General features: G+C 38.1%; 1 protein-coding gene across 2 annotated transcripts in view; it reads left to right on the top strand.

The window, feature by feature from the left end:
• Positions 1-13,523, top strand: part of DCDC2 (doublecortin domain containing 2) — a 59,792-nt gene extending 46,269 nt beyond the window's left edge. The window contains exons 9-10 of one of the 2 annotated variants that reach the window (XM_062618055.1): positions 9,548-9,775; positions 11,031-13,523. In XM_062618055.1, the coding sequence (XP_062474039.1) occupies positions 9,548-9,775; positions 11,031-11,120 (318 nt within the window). In that variant the 3' untranslated portion in view covers positions 11,121-13,523. Of the gene's footprint in view, positions 1-9,547; positions 9,776-10,340; positions 10,998-11,030 lie in introns of those variants that run through there. The other variant, XM_062618056.1, reaches the window with a different exon arrangement.
• The last annotated feature ends 1,090 nt before the right edge of the window (positions 13,524-14,613 follow it).

Here is a 14,613-nt window from a genome sequence, read left to right as displayed (position 1 = left end):
TGCATGTGATTCTGAATAACCAGCAATGGATTTGCTATGGGCAAATCATACTTAACCAGTCTCTACATTAATGATGAATAACTGGCTCTGTGGATGAAGGGAGAGTAGCTATCATCATTTATCTTGTTTTCAGCATAGACTTATGTATTTATAGGAGAAATTGGAAGAAATGTGGTAGATATGGGGAGGAAGATATCCTTAAGGAAGGTAGGGACTGGATCTGTGGGCTGCAAACTGGATGAAAAATTGACTGGTTTGGTGGGACTTAAAAAGTCTATTGGTTGAAACTGCAATTCATATGAAATCCAAGAATACTGGAGACGGCTTCCTTACTTCTCCATGGAGATCGTACAGTGGAGGCAACAGCTCTGCCCGTTCTGTGGTGTGTCTCACCAGTTCACTTCAGCCAGAGGACAGTGACCATCATTAGGGAAGGAAGAACAGTTAACTTTCAACCAACACTTCTGTACTTGGCAGTGGTAGCTGTGGTTGTTAGAGTTGCCAGTGAACATGGATGTGCTGGCAAGCTTACAGTGCTAAGAACTTGCTTGATACCTCTAAGCTCGTGTACAAAAGCGCATGCATTGTGCTTGGATGGAAATATTTTTTGGTTGCTATCAACTGATTTTGCTACCTGGACAAGGAGCTGAAAGCAGGTGTGTTTGGGGGGAGCAGATTTAAAAAACCAGACATGTACACTACTAATAGTCTGATTTAAATTTTCAGAAAAGCCAAACAGAGCACCAAAATTTATTTAAACTCAAGCCATGATGTATTTATCATCTTAAAACTTTATATATAGTTTGCTGGGTAATCTGGCAAGAAGCCAGGTCCTTCTGAATAGCACTGAGTACTTTTTGTTCCCAGATAACTTGGATTACTCAGACCTTGGAAGCATTTAGCATATTACATGTTCAGGTTCTTATTAACAATCATTTTAAATTGTTTTAAATTTTGTGATGTAAAGCTTTATAGCTTTTTCTTATCTAAACTGCAGTTTCTGTTATTGCTAGAAATATGGAAAAGGGCAGCCAATCAGGGCTTGACTATCTTGCATTATGCACAAATATTTACATGGCAGGTTTCACTAGAATGCTGGCACTTTTTATATGCTATCATTTCCATCAGCCGCATAAATGAGGTGGTGAAAATAGAGCTTAGTCTTTTTTTTTCTTTTTATGCACCTTCTCTGTGTTGTCATTTGCAGTACACTGTTGAACAAATGCCAGATTAGCCATTAACTAAACTTAGTGTAATACTGGCTAGACAGCTGCTTATGTCCTATTCTGTAAAATGCTGTCTGCCAGCTGAGAACACATTAAAAGAACAGGATTTGCTTTACTCCAGACTAGCTGACAGTTGTAATTGAACATCAAGGAAGAAAAATCAGTGTTTGGCCTAAAACCAAACCAGACCCTTCTGTTCTATATTCTGTGTCAGGATTTCAGCTTCCAAATGCAAAATGGATAGTTTCTTCTTTTGACATGCAGACTTATTCCAGGTTGGTTGTTTACATCTCTGTGTCAACATTCATGGTAATGTATGGCAGACTATGAAATCAGTTGTGCAAATAACAGGGAACAAGGTGGTTTTATTGCAGTTCTTGGTAAGGGCGCAGCAAAAAAAAGATGAGTTTCTTATTTGAGATGGTAATTAAGTGTGTTACTTTGAGTTTGCTGATAATAATATCAATATATTCAAAGAAACTCTGAGATAGAAAATCTAACTTTCAAAGCTTTCGGAATCAACTACTGTAATTTTATACAAGTTGTGAAATACAAAGCCAGCAGTTGGTTGTAATAGTACTGAAATAGCACTGCAAGTTTGCATTGGTTTATCCATTTCCATAAGCAGGGTTGGGGTAGGCATGAAAGTTATGACATGCTGTCCAGTGCCTGACCCCTACAAGGAATTCATGCATGTTGTGCTAGCCTACTTTACCAGGGGGTATATGATACTGGCTATTAAGATTTAAGTGATGGTGAATGAATCTCTTTGTTTGGGATTTGGTTGTGGTTTTGGTTTTTTTTTCGCTCCAGATTCATCATCTCAATCTCCCTCTCTCTGTGTTTATTTGTAAGACTCACTGGATGCTAAATTCATCTAATGGGCACTGATTTGGGGTTTTGTAGATGTTCCCACTCTTGGTTCTTTCAGTAGCCATTTTCTTTCTATTACTACAGACATGTCCACTGATTAACGCAGACCTGATGCCACTCATTATTCCCCATTTCCTGGGCTGTTATGTGATGTGAGATTGTGTAGCCCCCCCTAGGTGCTCTCTGCAGCTGGAGTGTGTCATCAGTTGCAGAAAATTTGCACCTTTCATTTGTAGTTTTCATTATTGAGTGTACATTTTGCTTTAGAAACCCAAGATTCACCTCAGTGAGCAGAACAGAATGTTTATTTTCCCTGTTGCTGAAGGGAAAATGTTAAAGCTTACAGTGATTCAACAGTAAAACAGGCTGACTGCTTGAAGAGACATTCCTTGATTAAAAAGGTTAGGACCTTTCACGAGAAAACATTTTGCATTGCATCAGTAAGTATTTCAAAATGACATTTGCAAAGAATACATGCAGAACTTCATATGCTGAAATTTTGCTACGAATGATGCAGCTGTAATCTAAGCCTTCTGGATGCTGAGTGCTGACAAGCCAGCAGATAAGATTTTCACAGCATATTCTTCTTTCAGCTCCACTGATTTGCACTTTCTTTTTTTTACTGTTTCTCTGTGTGAGATAGGAAACTTGCTCTGGTTGGTTCATTGCATCTCAGAACGAGAAGAGAGATCTTCCATTGGTTTCTGTATTGGATGACTGATTTCTGAAGCTATAGCAACAAGGTCTGATCTTTTCTTTAAAGGCCTGCATGACCAGCTCTTGGAGGGCCTTCAGTTCCTCAGAATGAAGCCTGCAAACACAGTTCTGTTGTAAAACCACTGTTGGTACCACTTTGACAAAAGTTTCTTTTTTCTGTGTGTGCCTGTCTTGAAAAGCTCTAGCAATCATAGAGTAGACAATTTCTCAAATTGCTTAAGATTTAGGGCATTTTTCATTCACTATAGAAGAGTCTTTTTCTGGGAAAAAAAACCCAAAACCAAACAACAAAACAAACCCAAACCAAACGCATTTCTGTATTTTTGCAACCTCAGTAGGGCTTCTATTTAAATGCTTATCAATCTTTCCATTGTCTACAGGGGTGCTCAGCAGAACATGCACTATTGTGAAGCTTCGGCAAATTTTAATGTACACATGGAAAATGTTGTGGAAAAACTAGGCATGGTTGTCAGTGAATAGCTGAAGAAAAATATTGTTGACTTAGCTACATCTTAGAGAAGTAAAGGTCTGATCAGATGTTTTCTTCTCTACCATGTGGAGCGTGACCAGCAGGTCAAAGGAGGTGATCCTGCCCCTCTACTCTGCTCTTGTGAGACCTCACCTGGAGTTTTGTGTGCAGTTCTGGTGTCCTCAACATAAAAAGGAATGGAACTGTTGGAACAAGTCCAGAGGAGGGCCACGAGGATGATCAGGGGGCTGGAGCACCTCCTGTATGAAGACAGGCTGAGGAAGTTGGGGCTGTTTAGCCTGGAGAAGAGAAGGCTGCGTATCTGAAGGGGGCCTATAGGGATGCTGGGAAGGGACTCTTCATATAGAGTCTGTAGTGACAGGACAAGGGGTAACGGGTTCAAACTTAAACAGGAGAAGTTTAGGTTGGATATAAGGAGGAAATTCTTTCCTGTGAGGGTAGTGAGGCACTGGAATGGGTTGTCCAGGGAGGCTGTGAATGCTCCATCCCTGGCAGTGTTCAAGACCAGGTTGGACGAGGCCTTGGGTGATATGGTTTAGTGTGAGGTGTCCCTGCGCACGGCAGATGATCTTAAGGTCCTTTCCAACCGTAATTATTCTATGATTCTATAATTCTATGATTCTATGTCCATACTGTGATAGAGGAATTATGTATGCCTCCAGTTACCACAGATGAAACCAAGGAACACTGTTTGAAAAGCTGTTTTTTCTACACTTCAAGTTACATAGTTTCCATTAATTCTAGTTAGATTTCTTGGTGCTATGTTCTTATGAAAAAATTACACTCTCTGGACTCAGGTGCTATATTTGTTGTTAATAAAAAAATAAAATAATGCATCCAACTGATAAAAAGGTTGGAGTTTAAATATTGTGGGGATGAAGACATTTTGCCCTCAGGAACAACCATTACATTTACTATGTGGGAAATGTAAGCCTGATGAACGCTTAACTATTCATTTACTTGTTTTTAAGAGCCTGGGTTTTGTAAATGATGTGGAAGAGAAGAGGGCTGCTGTCACTTAGCAACCCTGTCTGGTTCGGGAACAAAATGTTTTGCTGTAGGAATCTGTGCAGTGCAGCTACAAAGCATTCCTGACTGGGTAGGAGCAGGGGCAGCTCGTTGTGGAGAGGTTTGGTGCAATCAAAGTTAAGTGTTCCTGATGCTGCATTTGTGAGGTGTTTTCATGTCGGTATGGTGACCATTAAGATTTTTGTTGTCTACCTCATTGTTTGTTGTGACCATTAGCCAAGTAGACATTTCCAAATGGCTTCAATAAAGCAAAATTATGTTTTACTTTAATGGTACAAAATAATTTCCACTTTAAATGATTTGTGATACTGCACTTTTCATATTCTAGTATCAGTCATGTACAGACCTGAGAGGTTACATTAGCATCCCTAGAGGAAAAGAAGCCAAATGCTTCAGTGTCAGCAAATGCTTCAGTGTCTTAAGATTTCCTGACTTTTAACTGCTTTTGAATGATGATGGCATTTGGTAATGTAGTTCTTAATGAATGATAGCATGATGAGTGTAATTAGAATACATCTTTCTTTTTTAAACACTCTGGTTTTGCTGAGATTAAAAGTACCATCAAGCAATCATACTTCTTGAATGCAAAATTAAATTCACTCTGCTCCTTATCAACCTGATAGTAAGTCAGGAGGTTTCCAGAAGGCAGGCTGGGTCCATGTTTCCAGCATGTAGTTGAGAATTACTTCAGTTGTTGTAGGTGCCTTTGGTTGATTATGCCTTTCAATATACATATATTGTGTCAGCAAGTCTTTTTATTGCTTGTCCGTGACAAGCAAAGAATTTTGCTGACATTTGTGAAGGTATGATTTGAAAACTAGTTATTTTAACTAGTGTACTTTCATCTGGGAAATTGCAAAAGCATCATCTTCACTTAAAAGATGCAGCCAACAATACAAGAAAGGTTACTTCCTATTTTCTTGCAACCATGCAAAACACAAAATTACAAACCCTACTAGGAGTAGCTGTCATGTTCTGACTATAGAAAGACTGAGGATAATTCATCACAGTCACTTGAAAAGTCCCTTGTCCTTGAAGGCATTTACTTCTCTGTGAAAATTACTTCAAAGAATAAGAATGTAATCACCTCATGCTTTTGCAGTTTGGTATTTATTGCTGTCATGTTGAAGTTGTGCTGTTGGCTTTTTGTTACATGGACACAGGCCTAAAGTAACACATGAATGCATATTCTGCAGTTCACTACTGTACACATGTTTAGTTACCCTGAGCTACAACTGGCTGGGTGCTTCCAATATGAATTTTTAACGTGCCTCTTGTTCTCTGTTATGCTCCCGGAATCTTTCATGACAACATGTTGATACTAATAGTTGATGCTCATGTTTATTTCATTGTGTTGCAAAGTGGTCATAGATATCAGTCACTTAGGTTTGGAGATATAGTGGGTTCTGTGGATTTGAGATGCCAGGAGCTTTTACAGGAATCCAAATGTAATGTGTGACTTCCTCTGAGCCAACATACTGGCTGAAAGCTGAACTCTGATTTCTTGAGTGCAAAGAGGAGTGGCAGAGTCCCGCATCTGTCTTGGCTATGCAGCCAGTACATTCCACATAGGAAGCTCTTACTCAGAATATTCTGTTTATTTAAAAGATGAGTGATGAAAAGCTAAAAACTAAGATATGATATGTCACTGCTTTTCCTTGCGTATATTGCTGACGTCTAGAAATGAGTCTGATGATTTCTGTATGGACACATAGCTCTGAATCAGCACACCTGTTTTGTTTTCAGTATGCCCACCCTGATTTAGTGACTGAGAGAAAACAGTCTGCAGTAATTTTCTTGTATATGTAATGGGCATTTTTTACAGTTCTAGGTAGAGGGGTGGCTGAAGTGTATCAAATTCAATGAAAAGGTTCCCATTGACTCCAGGGGACTTTGAATTGTACCCTGACCCAGCAAGAACTTTGTTGTAGGCTTTAGCTCACGATTTCAGGTTCACTGAAATCACTGGAACTGTTCTAGAAAATAAAGTATATGCAACATTTAGAGGCTTTAGACCATATGCTCTGTTTTTCTGCCTTTTTCTGTTTTCCTTCCTGCCTGTATATATAAAGATTCTTTTCCCCTAAATATCAAAAATCCAACTTTTGCTTCAGTTTGTCAGTGAAGAAGGTGTACTTAAAATAGTGAATGCTAATTTATGCATAGCTAGTAGATCAATAGAAAAGTAAAGTGTCACACCTTTTATATTAAAAGCAGTGTATGATGTGGTGGTGTCCTTTTACAAGGGCATGTAGTGACAGGATGAGGAGAAATGGCTTTAAGCTGAAGGAGGAGAGATTTAGATTAGATATTCAGAAGAAGTTCTTCCCTGTGAGGTTGGTGAGGCCCTGGCACAATTTGCCCAGAGAAGCTGTGGCTGCCCCATCCCTGGCAGTGTTCAAGGCCAGGCTGGACGGGGCTTGAAGGAACCTGTGTGGTGGATGGTGTCCCTGCCCATAGCAGGGGGTTGGAACTGTATGATCTTTAAGGTCCTTTCCAACCCAAATCATTCTGTGATTTTATGATTCTGTGTAATCTTGGCCTCCATTTCCCTCCCTACAATCCTGTCTTATGTCTGCTGTGCATTCTGGAATGCATTGTCTGTGGTCCTTTTCACATTTCAAAGCCTACCTATGACTCTGGATGCAGTGAGAACCATACTGCATTTTAGATTACCTTGCAGGTCTTCTTTTCTGGGTCAGTGCTGATTTTTAACTTGTTTGAAATGTCCATTCTAATGTAGTGCAGCTTGAATGGAGATTAAATGAAGAACTCATTTTGCTTTCCAGTTATTAGCTGCATATATGCCTTTTTATTTTTTTCTGTAGTAGTAGTAACCGTTCTAGTAACGTGCTCAGCTGTCTTGAAATTTTCACCTACTAAAGAAGCATTACACTTGTACATGCACTGATGGGATTTGGTTTACTGGTCTTGTTTTGTGCTATTATTTTTCAGGCAATTTAGCTTGCCTGGTCAATTAAATTCGTTGAAATTTGAATGTTATTTCATGCCAGTTCCTTGTGAGCTTCCAGGAAGTTTCTGGGTAGAGTTCAGTAATACCATGTTGATCTTCCATATTAGTTTTAAGTCTTAAAAAATTTGCATCCACACCCATTTTAGGCAGATGAGGTCTAATGAGTCTAGCTAGTGTAGCAGCTTAGGAGGTTACTGCCCCTCAAATGTCCGTTGTTCTTCTATGCTAAAGACTGCTTCCACACCAATATAACCAGTAAGAGCATATCTATTAGGATACATGTATTTACACCATAGTGTAATGTCTACATACCTTCTTCTGCAGTCCAAAATGAGTCACCATACTAAAGCAGTTCAGGCAAGGGCAGATACTCTCTTCTGATTGTACCCACTACCAGGCAGTGACAAAAACCTGGAAATAATAATATCTTGGATGACTACAGCAGTTAACTGAGAAAGCCTCTGTTTAGTTTTCTTCTTTTCTTACCCTCTCTTCATTTAATGTTTGTAACATCATAGCAAGCAGTGCCATTAAGCAGAACCGAAACCACTTATTATAGCTAGTGGTGTCTGGTGCATGTAATTTGTCCCACCTTCCCCTGTTTCTGGTCAGAATCCAGAGCTGCTAATTGCCTTAGCAAACTGAAAAGAAAACTAGTAGGTCACATAAGTAAGACCAGCAGGTAACTTCTGAGAACTTATGGATCTACAGATTCTTTGCTATCTTCATGTGCTGGAGGTTACCAAAGTTGGCTCAAGTTTGCTTTAGATGGTGCCTTCTTTGAAGGTGTTTCTTAAGATTTGTCTTGTTTAATTTTTATTTTGGTGGTAATATGCCCAGCTTGATGTTACCAGATGAAAGTGAGTCAGGAAGGCTTGAGTAAAATACACAGAGACTACTGTACTTCAAAAATTACTTATGGAGCTGTTATTTATCTGGTCAGGTAACCATGTAATATTTCTAGTAATTTGTCATTCTGTGCATTATTACAACACAATAACTTGTCCTTTCTGAAGCTGTGTCAATGTGGTGTTGTGCACTGGCATAATAAAGTTGTCTTATGTTGCTACTTAGATATAAAAGTAAAAGCAAGGCATTCCATCAGGAGGCTTCAGTCAATTGTTGGTATGGTTGAAATGGCTTTTACTAGTATGTTGAAGGTGATGAGGCAATTCTTTTGAAATGTTAGTGAGGGAAAGAGATTTTTAGAAGACGTAATTTACAGGTCTGTAGCAGATAACTGCCTGCATAAAGGAGCTGCTAATGATAATAAAATTCCAAACGCTTATGATTAAAAGAGAATCTATTGTTCTCAGCTTGTTTGCTTTAGATTTAGTCTGATGAGTCTGTGTGGGAGGCAAACACCCTGTCACTCCTGTGTGATTTTTTTTTCTCTTTATTTTCATTTAAACCTTAGCACAAGTACCTAAGTCATCTTGGAAGTGGGGGCATTGGTTCACTGAATAGTCAGGCAAATCTTCAAGGCTGAAACTGGAAGTAAAAGGACAGAAAGGAGATACTATGTGCATGAGTCTTCCAGGTGATCGTGAAATGATGCTGCTAGCAGCTCCATCTATAGTGACTTTTTGCTTACGCTTCTTCAATGCGGGACAAGATCCTGTTCCTCCTCTTGGTTGGTCAATTGCTAAATATCAAACAAATCCTAACAATGCCACCCACATAGGGGTCCTTGGGAAGGACAGTGATGCTGTAGAAGTGACTAGTAGGTCTGCCTCATCTCTCTTGCTACTTTTCTGTGGGTGTGAAGAAGGAGGCTGCACAACAGGGCCAATTGGCATGGCATGGCCTGGTCTGTGGGTAAAATGGTTCTTGGGGAACAGTGACATCATTGAACATTTTATTGTTGCAGGATTTTATAAACAAGTACATGCTAAATGCTAGAATGTTGGAGAATCTGGAATAGCAGGAACAAAATAGCTCTTGCTGTATTAGTTAAATCTAGTTCATTCCAGTTGTTTTGGGTATGGTCAAATGGATTAACCCAGTGTAATTCATTTAAATCTCACTAATACTTTTTTTAAAATGTAGAATATCAGTGCATTATGGGATGTTAGTACAGGAGCATCATTTTCTGTCCACATAGACAAACCTCAAATTAACATTCGTACTCCCCAAGTAATGATGTAATTGTGATTTTGACGTCTGTCACGTTTCAGAATTTTGTGGAGCATTCTGATTAAAAACACCTCATAATGCTGCTGCTTTTCCTTTCACCAGAGGCCAGCAGAAACTGTAGATGAAGAAGAAAATGCAGAAGAGGAAAATGACTGTGGAGAGGAGGTATATAAAGGAGAAGAAGAGTATCCAGAAGTGAATGGAGGTGAAAGTGAGAAAACTGCTAAAGAAAGAAGTGAAGTGGAAGAAAACAAGAAATTAAATGAGAATTACAAAGATGAAGCAGAAGAAGCAGAAGATACAGAAGAGGATTCTGGTAGTCAGAACCAGGTGAGTGTTTATACTTTCAGTTTGTTTTTCCTAAGTTATTGATGTTCATTCATCTCAGCCTTAGGCTTCTCAGCTAGTCTCTAAATAGCTCACTCCTGATAAGTTGATGCATTTACAAGAACTTCAGTTTGAGGAAAAGCTGTTTTCCATCTGTATAGATCAGTTACATCAGTAATTACATTATATGCTCTCCAACTGAGAAAGCAGATGTTCTTGCTCTTTGATGAATCTGCATCTCTTGCTTTCCTGAGAATGCTGAATTAAAAAAAAAAGAAAAAAAATAAAGAAAAAATTCTTGCAATTTCCAGAAAATGCATGGTCATTTATACATTTCCACCTTACATTGTCCTTTAGAACAGAACAGAACAGTGTTCATGAAACCACCATGCCTCATTGTTTTGATGAATTGACATTCACAGAAGTTTCATTTCATAAAGGCTCTTGCCATTGCTTTGTGGAATTTTCATCTCCTTTTCTTAGAAATATGAAAAGACAGTGGAGATGAACACAGTCCTCAAAGCAGGGGGCTTTTGTTGGTTCAAAAGCAAATATCCTTTTAATTTAGGAGCTATGGTAACATGCTGTTGGCTTAGATGGAGGCATACAGCCCAGAAAAATAAAGTGGACTGCCCTGGCTGTCATGTGAACTGACCAGCAAACAGAATGTAGGAATGAAGTATTTTGTTTGATGGGGAGAATCCAGATCTGGAAAAGTGGGATCCTTGAGCATCAGAAGCAGAACAACTTGCTGCATATTTCATGCCTATAGGCTGCTGAAACCAGACTCTTCCTCTCTTTGTGACACTGGGAATGGCTTCTTGTACCTTGCAACTAGGCTTTCTTCTGTTTCTGTATGACACACAAGAACATCTTTCAATTAAGAGAGCTACATAGTGTGATGCTTTCTTGGGCTCTGAATTTATTTAGTGCTCAATATATTGATCTTTTGTTTGTTTTTAGAAAAGCTGAAGTTATTTATGGGAGTGGAGAAAGTGAGCATTTACTTTAAGTGGGTATGTGGGTAACTGATGTTTAATGAAAGAACTTGGGGGGAACCTCTAATCTGAGTAAATTATCCTTTGGAAGGTATACATGTGTAAGGTAAATAAAAATGTTAATGTGATCATTATCAGAAAACATTTTTTTCACATTGATACCTTGTGGAAACTTTAGTATGAGGTGATAGCACTAGATTGAAATGAAGTGAAATCTTTGTTACCTCGTGAAGTTAACAGTACCTTTTCTTTTTCTCTAGGTTGATTCCCATCTTGAAAAAACATCCACAGCTCCAAGGGTGACAATCACCAGCCCACAGGAAAGTGAAAAAAACAGACCAGAGCAATGACTACAGTTGCATAGATAGAAAAAATGTAATGAGCAAAATTGAAAGATTATAATACTTTAAATATAAAGCATGTTATTTTTTGGAATTGATAACTTGTAATGGAAAGATAGTTCCCACATACTGAGTCTTGAAATAGTAATGCCATATGGACTGATTTAGAAAACAAACATTAATAGCTACTGGAAGAACATAGAACTATTTTTACAGGGTGAGATTTTCCAAATGGAGGGGGGAAATACAAGCGTACTGTATAGTAGTGTTAGAAATAAATTAACTATTCTATGGTATAAGATGGCTAGCAGTAATAGAATAGCTGCAAAAATGACACTGTTCCAGAAGAAGGAAAAGTCCATCACCCTAATTCAATATCAAAGCTTTTTTGCACATTCGTTCGGAAAAGAGAAACATTTTTTACTTTTAATGAGGACATGCATAGTTTCTCCTTTAGAATTCCACAAATATATGTTTTCCAGGCATAACATTAAGATATAATTAGAATATGTTCCTCAGTTAGTGGATTTATGCCCCTAAAAGCTGGTGTACTATAATGAGGTGTCAGTCCTAATGTTACTAAATAGTGGATTTTTAATATATTAATTAGAATTGTTAGTTTTTAGATTCTAAAATAAATAGCTCATATTTAGCACTATGAATGTATGTAGACAGCCCACAATACTGCTGCTTGTTCTCATTTACAACATGAATGTTGATTGTCCTGCACCAGTTTACTAAACAGTGACTTGTTACCATAGTGGGGAAAAAAAAAGTAGAAGAAAAGTATTTAGCAGATTAGTTTAAAGTTGAGTTTCAGTAGATTTGTAATCCAGTACTGTGTGAAACTTAATTTATTAATGGGAAAAAAAAAAAAAAGTAGGAGAATAGGCCTGAATTCAGACTGAAATTACCATGAAACCATTCCTATCAATGGAGCCATTTAAATATGAAATACATTAGTATGAGCCCTCCAGTTTTCTGTAAAAATCGCAACAATTGCTGCATTTATGAATCCTTTATGTAGCCTTAATGGTTGAAAGTGTGTCATCATCTTTTGGAGTAAACTGGCTCCTTATCAGCTGTGGCTTAATTTGCATTAGTAAATAAGGCATTGACCCACAGTATTAGTTCTCTTAATGACACCAATTCTGTTACTCTTATTGTTTCTCTATTAGCAATGGGGATAATTTGTATTTTATAGAAATGCAGCCCTGAGCATAATTTCATTAATTATACAAAAGAAATAATGAGTTTCCATATCATTAATGCTGATAAATTATTACTATCAGAAGCTAAATGTCATTTTTGTTGATTTCATGCCATTAAGACAAAAACTACATTTATGAACAAATTGAACTTGAAGCACTTTGAGGAATGTGAAGAACCACTCTTCATAACTGAAATTCATCCATACATCTTCTCTTTTTCAGCAGAAAAAGTTGAATATATTTCCAATAACTATTGAATATATTTTTCCAATGGAATAGAAACACATAGAGGTCCTTCAGGATGTTTCTAAGTATTGGCAATATAAGTATAAAAAATATAATGTCAAAACCAATAGGAACAGGGTTAGAAAAGTCTGTCCTATGGCATCTCAGAACTGCCTATGATTCGTGTCTCTTTTGTTGAACTGTCTGAGAAAGATCTGAGGGAATATTGAGTTTGTGATCAGTTCAAAATAGGCTCCTAGCTTAGCCAAAATCTTAAGCATGTGTGCATGCTTCATTTGATACAGCAATTAAGCCTATGCTCAAATATCTTAATTTCACTGGGGTTTAAGAAGACATTTAAAGTTATGCAGAAGTAAAAAACAATCAACCCAACCAACACCTCAGAAAAAAAAACCAGAAACATTATGAATAAAATAATTGTATGTTCTAGTAAGGAAAAATGAAAGAAATCCCTAGGTACCTTTATAGTTAATCCCGTACTGGAATAATAATATGCAGTAGCATTAAAAGCTCTCAAACAATACTTAACCAGTTAGAGAAGGCAGCTGTCTCCTCAGGGAGCTTAGGAGAATTTACCTGCTGACACTTCTGTGCAAAGCTGACCTAGGAGACTGACTAATGCTGCATCTCTGCTCACTTTAAGCTGAATAGCTCGTATGCTTATTAGCTATTCATGAGTAAGCATGGTCTTAAATGTGTTGCTGAATCAAGACAAACAACAGTAATCTTGTACTGACATTACTCTGAATGGGCTTTTCACTAGCAGTTAATGGTGTACCAAATACAGGACTCTTCTTGTTGTCATTTTATTGCAGATTAGGACATCAGCAACCTCTGAGATGTTCTTCATCCTCAGAAATTTTAAGTTAATTCAACACCCAAAAATATCTGATGGAGAAAATTAATTTGGAGAACATTTGCCTCAAAATGTTGTACCTAGAAACAATATTTTGAACTGATGGATTTGCATGATGATTCTCTTCTCCTTTTGGTTTCTATTTATTCTGTCTGCCAACAGTTTCTGTCATTTCTTCCCTTTTCCCCAAGTGTTCAGTGTCTTCTGTGCTTAAAAGTCTTAAAGATATCAATAAGAGTAATTTAAAAGCTGAAACTAAATTCTAGGGAAGTATAATGGGATCGTTTTCTTTCATGGGAACATGAAATCCCTATGAGTGTTATTCAGCTTTTTTAAATGTTCTCCCCTCTGTTTTTTTGTAAGAAAGAAAGTATATATTTCTTTGGAACAGCTAATCAGACTTCTTGGAAATAGAGATATAACCATTTTATTGTTCACCTTTACAACACTGACAACATGAATCTTGTATCAGGTTCTTTTGTATAGAAAAAACAGTTTATCCATAAAAAACAATGCTTATGTTAAAATAGAAATTAAGCAAGAAGTCTTGGAAGGCAGACGCAGGGACTGTGAGAATAAAGACCTTGCAGCCACTGTAGGAGAGGATCAGGTTTGAGATCATCTTAAGAACCTGAATGTGCACAAGTCCATGGGGCCTGATGAAATCCATCCGTGGGTCCTGAAGGAGCTGGCAAATATTTGAAAAATGTGGCAGTCAGGTGAAGTTCCTGATGACTGGGAAAAGGGAAATGTAACCCCCATTTTCAAGAAGGGGAAAATGGATGACCTGGGGAATTACAGACCAGTCAGTCTCACCTCTGTGCCTGGCAACATCTTGGAGCAGATTCTCCTGGAAGGCATGCTAAGGCACATGAAAATCAACAAGGTGCTTGGTGACAGCCAGCATGGCTTCACTAAGGGGAAATCCTGCCTGACCAATTTGGTGGCCCTCTATGATGGGGCTACAGAACTGATGGACAGGGGTAGAGCAGTTGAGTCATCTACCTGGATTTGTGTGAAAGGTTTGACACTGTCCTGCATGACATCCTTGTCTCTAAATTGGAGAGATATCTATTTGATAGGTGAACCACTTGGTCCAGAACTGGCTGGATGGCCGCATGCAAAGAGTTGTGGTCAATGGCTCAATGTCCGGCTGGAGACCAGTAACGAGTGGTGTCCCTCAGGGATC

The sequence above is a fragment of the Pezoporus occidentalis genome, unplaced genomic scaffold (genome assembly GCF_034315485.1).
Source record: "Pezoporus occidentalis ecotype Australia unplaced genomic scaffold, CSIRO_AGI_Poc_V1 ctg2, whole genome shotgun sequence".
Taxonomy (NCBI): Eukaryota; Metazoa; Chordata; class Aves; order Psittaciformes; family Psittacidae; genus Pezoporus; species Pezoporus occidentalis.
The sequence above is the reverse complement of the archived record's forward strand: the minus strand, read 5'-3'. Positions and strand labels throughout refer to the sequence as shown.